The sequence below is a fragment of the Phoxinus phoxinus genome, assembly GCF_949152265.1.
Source record: "Phoxinus phoxinus genome assembly, chromosome: 1".
NCBI lineage: Eukaryota > Metazoa > Chordata > Actinopteri > Cypriniformes > Leuciscidae > Phoxinus > Phoxinus phoxinus.
Window position 1 is genome coordinate 5,896,749 of NC_136876.1, and position 9,741 is coordinate 5,906,489.

Sequence of the window (9,741 nt, forward strand, 5' to 3'; positions counted from 1 at the left end):
TAGAGGTTTAATTGCACATGATGGAAGACCAGCCAGAAGAGCATTGCAGTAATCAAGCCTAGAGATAACCAAGGCCTGGGCGAGAAGTTGTGTTGCATGCTCAGTCAGGAAGGGCCTGATCTTCCTGATGTTGTGCAGTGCAAACCTGCATGATCGAGCTGTCTTTGTGATGTGGTCTGTGAAGGTCAGATGCTCATCAAATGTTACTCCAAGGTTTCTGACCGACCTTGATGGGGTGAATAAAGTTGAATCTAGCTGGATAGTGAAGTCGTGCTGTAGAGACGGATTGGCAGGGAGGACGAGAAGCTCAGTCTTTGCCAGGTTGAGCTGCAGGTGATGTTCCTTCATCCATGCCGAGATGTCCGCCAGGCAGCTTGAGATACGTGCAGCTACTGTGGGATCATCAGGTTGAAATGAGAGGTAGAGCTGGGTGTCATCAGCATAGCAATGGTAAGAGAAGCCATGTGCCTGTATGATGGGTCCCAGTGATGTGGTGTAAATGGAGAAGAGGAGCGGTCCAAGAACTGAACCCTGAGGAACCCCTGTAGTCAGTTGATGTGCTTTGGATACCTCGCCACTCCATGCGACCCTGAAGGACCTACCTGTGAGATAGGACTCAAACCAGTGGAGAGGAGTTCCTGTGATGCCCAGTGATGAGAGGGTGGACAGGAGGATCTGATGATTCACGGTGTCGAAGGCAGCAGACAGATCCAGGAGAATGAGAACTGATGATTTGGTTCAAAATAGCAGCGTAAGCTTCCAGCCTTACATTTTCTTCTAAGAGAGTTGAAAAATAAGCAGATCTAGCAGCTTTTAGTTCAAAGTTTGTTTTTTTATTGTTTTTAACAATATCAATCACATTCACCATCCCCCACCCCTTAGAATAGCGTCCATACTGTCCATTAAATCAACATAGAATTGTAAGAGCCAGCCAAGTATACATATAAACATGCTAACAAACATTAACCTCCAACCAATTACATACGTAAAAAAAATATATGTATATAAAAAAATAATAAAATAAATAATAGTAAAGTGTCCATAGTAGTGGCATTATTTAAACAGACTTGTCAACATATTCAATAAAAGAGCGCCACATCTTAAAAAAAAAAAATCCGATCCTCTTAGTGAATATCTAATTTTTTCGAGGCAGAGACAAGACATATCTTTGATCCATTGAGTGTGAGTTGGTGGCAAGGGGTCTTTCCACTTTAATAATATTGCTCTACGTGCGATCAGGGAGGAGAAGGCAACGACCTTGCACATAGATGCTGACAACCATATCTCCTCTGGGACGACTCCAAATAATGGCACCAGCGGTTCTGGCTCTAATCTATGCTGAAGGACCGCAGAGAGGGTGAGAAATATGGATCGCCAGTAATGCTCTAATTTGGGGCATGTCCAGAACATGTGAATCAACGTTCCCTCAGCACATTGACATCTATTGCACATAGAGTTGGTACCAGGAAACATTTGAGCTAGTTTAACTTTGGATATATGAGCTCTGTGTACTACTTTAAACTGTATAAGCGAATGCCGAGCACATATTGATGATGAGTGGACCTGTTTAAGAACACAGTTCCATGTGCCTTCAGAGAGTGGTCTATCCAGGTCTTCCTCCCAAGCTCTTTTAATGTTATCCAGGGATGAAGATGCCAGATTTATCATTAAATTATAAATAATAGCAATTGAGCCTTTAGCTATTACGTTACACGAAAGGAACCTATCCAAAGGATTTTCAGAAGGCATCGTTGGGAAGTCTGGTACAAGTGACTTAACGTAATGTCTTAGTTGCAAGAATCTAAAAAAATCTGACTTGGTAAGACCAAAACGTAATACCAATTGATCAAAAGAAGCGAATACATTATTCACAAATAAATCTTTGAAACATTTTATCCCCTTGTGAGACAAACTCTTGAATGAACCATCCTGCATCGAAGGTGTAAAAAAATGATTACGGAACACAGGGCTAAGAAGAGAGGGATCCCTAAAACCAAATGATTTCCTGAAATGGGTCCAGATCCTCAACGAGTGTTTTACCACTGGGCAATCGATAGAAGTATAAGAAGTCAACTGTAAATCAGATGCAAGAAGTGCTGGAAGGGAAATTTGCTTGTAAGCATTTATGTCCATGTCCACCCAGGACGGTCTATTGGGCAAAAGGTGATAATGCCACCAATAAAGTGTATTTCGTATATTAGCTGCCCAGTAGTAAAACTTAAAATTAGGTAAGGACATACCACCATTGCATCTAGGCCTCTGAAGGTATGCTTTGCGTAAACGAGGGTGCTTACCATTCCAAATGAAAGAAGAGATAACAGAGTCCAAAGATTTAAAGAAAGATAGGGGAAGAAATAAAGGTAACCATTGAAAGAGATAAAGAAATTTAGGAAGCACCACCATTTTAATGGAATTAATGCGCCCAATGAGGGAGATCTTTAAAGGTGACCATTTAGAAAGATCTTTCTTAATCCGTTCAAGAAGCATGCCAAAATTATGTTTAAGAATATGTTATTGATGTCGAGTAATACAGACCCCAAGATAAGTGAGCTTATTTTTGACTACTTTCAAAATTACTTTCACTATTGGTATGTTGGAATAGTGTAGTTGCGTATCTACCTTGTTAATTGGAAAAAGTTCACTCTTGTGCAGATTAAGCCTGTAGCCAGAAAACCGACCAAAATTCTCAAGCAAAGATAGAGCTGCGGGTAAAGAAGTTTGCGGATTTGATATAAAAAGCAGCAGATCGGAATTATCCCGACAATGTTTGTATAGAGGTAAAGGGAAGTAGGCCTTCACAGGGGAGAGACTAGTGGACACTTCAGGACTGCGGTGCCGTCGTGTCCAGGCACTGGTCCTTCATCAGTAACGAGTAGGGATGGGACGGTATGAAAATATAATTTCACGATTATAGTGACCAAAATTATCGTGATTTTCAATATTATCACGGTTTTGTTAAAACGAGATGAAAGTGTTCAAAAAGAACTGATGCTCACACTGACAACATTTTAACAAGTTTTATATTTGAAAACCAACAAACAACAACTAAAACAAGCAGCTCTATGCACTTTAAGCAAGATTCTATTCTGTGGCATTTCCTTTCTTATAATGACCGCCGTCATAGCAACGCATTATAAGCGCACTTCCATGTATCACAACAGACGCGCTCTCGTTTTATTCAAATACAACTTGCCGTCTTGCGTCTCCATTTTTGATTGTATTGAAAATGAAATCAGAGTTGATTTATTGTTTACAGAGATTGATAATATGTGATGCGATCTGGGAAAACCCACCACATGGTAAAATTTGACATATTACAGGTTTTGATACCATATTAAAGCTGTTTTCAAGCCCTTTCCAAATCTGTTTTTATTTATTTTATCGTTTGTCATTAACAAAAGTTATGGTTATCTGAAGTCGGCTGATCGCTATGATTTTCAGAAACGGAATTTTGAGAAAAACAGATTTAATTAACTGTCCCGTCCTTCTAGCGGGACGACTGGCGCTCTTTTTTTTATTGCCCTTTTTTCATATTACATATTTTAGTAATGAACATAGATTAGGTATCATTCGAAAACTTATGAACTCAAAGTTCTTCCTGTGAAAACCGTTTTGAAATTGGACGATTGAGAGGCAAAAGCAAGATCGGTTAAGCAAGCAGCCACTTCAGACTCTGTTGTTCTCTTGTGCTCCGCATCACACAATAACGTTGGATAAAAATAGATAAATAAACACTTGCGTGCCGTTGTAGTTTACACAGGACTGGCGGGACCTTTATTCTGGTATGTAGTTTATTTTGATAGGTGAACTGTCTTTGTGGTGTTAAGAGAAGGAGAGCTGTGCGCGAGTAAGTTTTTGACTTTTTGTTCTGCAGACAGGGTGACCATCCTCGATTACGTTTCCCTCAGGACTTTTGTAAAAGCCAAAATATGACCACACCTCAGATTTGGTCCTCTTAAAAGGCTGAAAAATCTCCTGAACACGGTCACTACCTTCCGCCATTCCTTCTCGAATAAAAAAACAACAACATTGTGCACAGCTCCTGCGTCAGACTGTTGCTGGCTGGACAGGATTTAGGCTACAGTGAGTTCACGATAAAATAAAATCACGATAATCAAACACGGCTTTAATGATAATTCAATTTTAAACGATAATACTAACCGTCAGTACATTTTATCGTGGTTTATTGTGAAACCAATAATCGTCCCATCCCTAGTAACGAGTACATCTGGATTTATTCCCGTGTTCCCGGTCCCGGATGATCTAATCTATGCAGCCTAACATTGAATTATTTAGATTTAGATTTATGCATTTGGCAGACGCTTTTATCCAAAGCGACTTACATTGCATTATCCTATACATTTATACATAGGTATGTGCAATCCCCTGGGATCGAACCCACAACCTTGCGTTGTTAACACAATGCTCTTACCACTGAGCTACAGGAAAGCCACAGGAAGCTACAGGAATTATAGAAGTCTATAATGTGTTGTGTATGCTAGGCCAAAGAGATGTGTTTTATTCTAGATTTAAACTGACAAGAGTGTGTCTGCTTCCGGACGATTGTTTTGGTGCTAAAAAGGAAAAGGATCTACCGCCAGCAGGTGATTTTGATAATCAATATACATAGCATCCAGTATATACTGAACATGGCAATCTCAAAAAACTCAAAAATCCAATGCTCTTAAAATCTTTTAGTGAACGGAATTAGAAATTAGTATATGAAGATTTGGCCTTTGTTGTTCAATCACATTAACTATAGCCCTTATTTTCCTTTTGCTATTGCTAATGTTGCTATTGCTGCTGCTACTCCTGTTGCTGCTGCCCTTGCCCCTCCTACTATTGCCCCTCCTACTACTACCGCCCCTCCTCCTATCACTGCTAGTGCTGTTTGCCCATAGTCTCTCAGTTTTTGTTTAAAAGCCTCTTGTTCAATCCTTCTCTGGGCTTCTTCAAATATCTCATTAGTGTAGTGCTGTCCTCCATTGATCCTCACCATTTTATCAATCTTCTGCAGCAGTTCTGTGACCTGAGAGCGATTACTCATGTCTTCATTGTTGAATGAGTGAAATCTGCCACCGCACTCATCAACAAGAGCCTTGAGATCATTACTTTCACTGATATATTCATCTAATGAAAGCCCCTTCAGAAGATCAGTGTGAGTGAACAGAAGGATGGTGTGATGAGAAGCTTCTTCTCCAAAGTTTTTCTGGATCAATGTCACTGTTTTCTTCTCTTCATCTGTGAACCTCACACCCAGTCGGATGACCAGCAGGAACACGTGAGGACCAGGAGCAGACATGTAGATGCACTTCTCAATGTCTTTCTTCAGCTCTTCTTCACTCACTGACGTGTCATATAGTCCTGGAGTGTCGATCACTGAGATGGTTTTATCCTCCTCCACTGCAGTCACATGTCTTTGACAGTGTCTCGTAACAGACTCAGCGGAAATACCTTGATTAAACACAGATTTGCCGATGATGGTGTTTCCCGTTGAACTCTTTCCTGATCCAGTTTTACCCAACAGCACAATCCTCAGATCTGATAAAGAGAGGGGAATTTAAAATGTTATTTACACTTTAAGAATTACAATAACTTGCTCAATAGGGGCCCTTTACTCAGTGTGCCTCCAGATGACTTAATAAGAAAGAACTAGTATATAAAATAAGTTAATTAGCATTATTTTAATTTACCCCCTCAACAATTATTTTCCCATAAAAGAACGTTGTTTTGAAAAACCTGTATATATTGTACGAGGTCAGCTCATTTTAAAAGTGTGATTTCTAGAAAAGTCATAGTAGACACCATTAGGATAATTGATGGCCAGGTGTTGGTGGTTCTTTGCCTCAATATCGTGCTTTTTGTTTGCCTCCAATCAATGCACACCAAGCCGTAGATTATCACTAAAGGCTGGTTCACACGGCAGGATAATTAGGCTGATTTTAGCCCCGATTCCCCCCTTCCGACAATCTTAAGGATGCTCCGATTATCGTAAAATAATCTGATCAGATATTCCTGCCGTGTGTGGTGTGTTAAGACTGCTCTCATCTGCTCGGAAGGACGTCGGGACCGCTCCGATCTCAAATCGGGGATATCCAACATGTGTTTTTGGCCCGATTTCTCCTCGTGTGTGGTGTCCCCCGGGGACAAACGAGCATGCAGCCTGTGGACGAGGCGGCGAGGAAGCACCGGGAAACAAAATCAAAACAGCCGGCGGCATGGCGCACCAGAAAGTCTCCACTTCTTTGACCATCGCCTTTTCTTTTGATAACGTTTTTTGTCGGTTAAAAACAAACTACAAACTATCGCCACTGCATCCTCTTCGTCCGCCATGATTGTTTACTCTGAAATCACGTTTGATCTCGAGGGATTTTGCGAGATTTCCCGTCTGACCTGGGAATGCTCGGGAGTCAAATCGGTTTGTGTGTGTTGTGTTGATTTTGCCGTGTGGTTGCGCACCACACACTGTACGACCAAAACTGTACGACCAGTGATTTTTTTATCGTCGTGTGTGGTCTCTCAGGTTTGGAAAATCGGCCGACAATTTTAAAATCGTCCCGTGTGAACCAGGCTTTACATATCATTTAACTTTTCACATGAAAATCTCTCAGAATTAAAATGAATGAAACCACAGATGGTTAAATATTTACCCAATTTTATGAGCGAACTTTCTCTAGCAATCTTCTGTATCAGTCCTTCCATCTCTTCCTGACTTTCCACCAGTTTCCTGAGATCTCGCTGGTCTGCAGAATCCTTCTCTCTCAGATTCAGTTTCACTTCTTCTTTCATTTCCTCCTTCTTCGGGTAGGTCTTATGGCTGTAGTTCTGTCCTCCATAGTTCTTCACCACTTCATCAATACTCTTTAAGAGCGTTGAGATCTGGTAGGGATCACATTCACTTCTGCTGTTTATCACGTGATATCTTCCCCCAAAGTAGTTCAGCAGCTCTTTAATATTTTCACTCTCAATGATTTGAATCCATTCTTTCCTGGATATTTTGTCTCTTCCAATAAACAGCACCATAGTGAACCGCATAGCTTGAGCTCCGAAGTTCTCCAGAATTTGCTCCACAACGTTCCTCTGCTCCTCTCTGCAAGTCTCCAGGTTTATGATGAGCAGGAACACGTGAGGAACGGGATCGGAGAGATCCAGGCTCTTCATCATCTGCTTCTGCAGCTCTTCATCAGTCAGTTGAGGGTTGAAGAGTCCTGGAGTGTCGATGATGGAGATGTTTCTGTCTTCTACTCTTCCTCTCTGTATCTCACTCTCTCTGGTTCTGCTTTCTTTAAATGCCTCTCGACCCAGTATTGCATTTGCTGTTGGACTCTTTCCAGCACCAGAGACTCCCAGAAGCACAATCCTCAGATCATTTACATCATGTTGTTCATCAGGCTCTGTGAAAGAATTAAGATTAAGTTTAAGAATACATTTGCTTTCATCTAATTATAAAATTACCTTTAATCATATTGACAAAACCATACAGTCATTTTATATTTAATTACAATGCTTTAAAATGACCAACATAAACTTTACTTTAGACAAAATGAGATGCATTTCTGGCCAGTAAGTTCAGTGTGTGTGTGTGTGTGTGTGTGTGTGTGAGTGTGTGTGTGTGCAAGATAGGGCCCTGCGTGTGTGTCATTTTATATTTAATTACAATGCTTTAAAATGACCAACATAAACTTTACTTTAGACAAAATGAGATGCATTTCTGGCCAGTAAGTTCAGTGTGTGTGTGTGTGTGTGTGTGTGTGTGTGTGTGTGTGTGTGTGTGTGTGTGTGAGTGTGTGTGTGCGCAAGATAGGGCCCTGCGTGTGTGTGTGTGTGTGTGTGTGTGTGTGTGTGTGTGTCTGATGCTCAAGGGTTAATCAGGCTAATGACACTGATGTCCATTTATGCTAATCAAACACAGTTACTCACTGCTCTGGACTAATAACAGACCTTTTGCAACTTTACTAAACATTCATATCAATATTATTATATTCCTACCATTACTGTGCTTGTGTGGAGATCTGCTATCGCTATCAGGGCCGGTTCTACATTTGGAGGCCCGAGGCAAAAAGATTATGTGTATCTGGCGTGCCCCATTTGTGATGGGAATAATCTAGATCGCATTGTATTTTGGATTGTGTTGTTTACATCCAATAAGAGATTATTAAACTCAAAGTGAGGAGACGGGGAGGAGGGACGCTGGTAAACTGTCAGTGAACAGAAGTCTGCAGTATAAACTCCTCTTCTCTCACTGATCGGGGTGAGTAACTGAATGTGCTCCACTCGTGTCTAATAACCTTTCATTTTGTGAACGTGTTCCTCCTGATCATTATACAAATATGATTCTAACCATTTTATTTGTACAAAACCTGTTATCAGTATTTTAATATTTTTACTTAAATGTGCACATTAATTTAACTTTAATTAAGGTAAACACAAAAACACTAATCTGGAAAGTGATCTGGACCGGCACTGCTTATTCCATGGCCTACAGAGGCACTCCATGCTTTTTATGGAAACAAACTCTAATGTTTAATGTTTAAAACAAATAATGTCATTAGATAGGCTACATTTGTTTTTCTACACTGTAAAAATTACTTTTTTTGTTGTAAATTTTTTTATTTTCCTCATTGCTTAATGTTAATTTAATGACTCATTTATTCTTTGTCAGTCAGGAATTTGTTTGCAGTAATTTATTTATAGTAACACACTAACCCACTATTTGGGATAATGAACAGTTTTGTTTTTGATAGACTAAATATAGTCATATTATGTATTGTAGTAGAGAAATACATTTAATATAAATATACACCAACCAGCTGCTAGTGGAAGTGATAAACTACTAAATAAAAAGTCTAGTTAAAGGTGGGGTATGTAATTCTCTTTTTTGGCCATTTTTTCAAAATCACTTAAAATCCTATTCCTAACCCACTTACAGCCACTGAGTTAGAAGCACTGAAATAAAAATTAAGCAATTTAATCATCTGTGGAGCAGGCAGGACTCAAACAACTCCAGCCAATCATTTCCAAGACCACCTAGAATCATTGGACAGTAAGTGTGTCAATCAATTGGTCGTACCATTGATTGGTCCATGTTCTTTGAATGGGTGGAGTCAAAGGAAAGAAGGTAGGACCATTTGAGTTGTGTATTTTCAAAATCTACCGGCCGTTTTGCAAATCACATACCCCACCTTTAATTTCTTCAACTGTAATCGTGCTTATTCATATGCTTGAAACTGCATACTTATTTTCAATAAATATGGCAACAGTATTTATGATTGGAAAAGTAAGCTCGGTCTGTTATGATAGAGCAGTAAATGTAGGCTAGACATCTGCGTTTTAGAAGATATACAGACAGGTGAGGTACTGTTCTGAAACATAATGAGCAATGCTCTAGTAAAGTGTGTTTGCTCTGTGACTGACGAACTTCTTTACGGTTTCTTGTTTCTTTAGTATTTTGCCAGTCAGCTCCTGACTATAGGGCTGGAATCCATTCCTTGATTCGAGGCGTAAGGAATCAAGATTCGACTCCACAGGTTGTAATCGACTCCATCGAGGAGAATCGACTCCTTTGAAAGATTCAGTTCAACAGTTCATGAATTCGCCTCTATGGCCCTGTCCCAAACGGCACCCTAAGCACTCGCGGTGCTGTTATGTGTATGTACTGCGCAGTGCGCAAATCGACCGACTCGTAGATGGGGAACCCACATATTCGGTTAATCGGATTCTAGACTCGAGACGGATTTATAC

At 40.2% G+C, this 9,741-nt stretch overlaps 1 protein-coding gene across 1 annotated transcript; it reads right to left on the reverse strand.

Moving 5' to 3' along the window:
- Positions 1–4,472: 4,472 nt before the first annotated feature.
- On the reverse strand, positions 4,473–7,391 carry LOC306997163 (GTPase IMAP family member 1-like). Its single transcript, XM_079610287.1, has 2 exons — positions 6,651–7,391; positions 4,473–5,541 (listed from the first exon to the last, which is right to left on the reverse strand). The coding sequence occupies exons 1-2, from the start codon at positions 7,162–7,164 to the stop codon at positions 4,766–4,768; spliced, it is 1,290 nt and encodes a 429-aa protein (XP_079466413.1). The 5' UTR covers positions 7,165–7,391; the 3' UTR covers positions 4,473–4,765.
- Between the last annotated feature and the right edge of the window lie 2,350 nt (positions 7,392–9,741).

Coding starts and splice junctions, on each gene's coding strand:
- LOC306997163 (XM_079610287.1), bottom strand. CDS start 7,164: ATGATGAAGAGCCTGGATCTCTCCGATCCCGTTCCTCACGTGTTCCTG. Junction 5,542..6,650: donor AAGTTCGCTCATAAAATTGG/GTAAATATTTAA, acceptor TCTCTTTATCAG/ATCTGAGGATTGTGCTGTTG.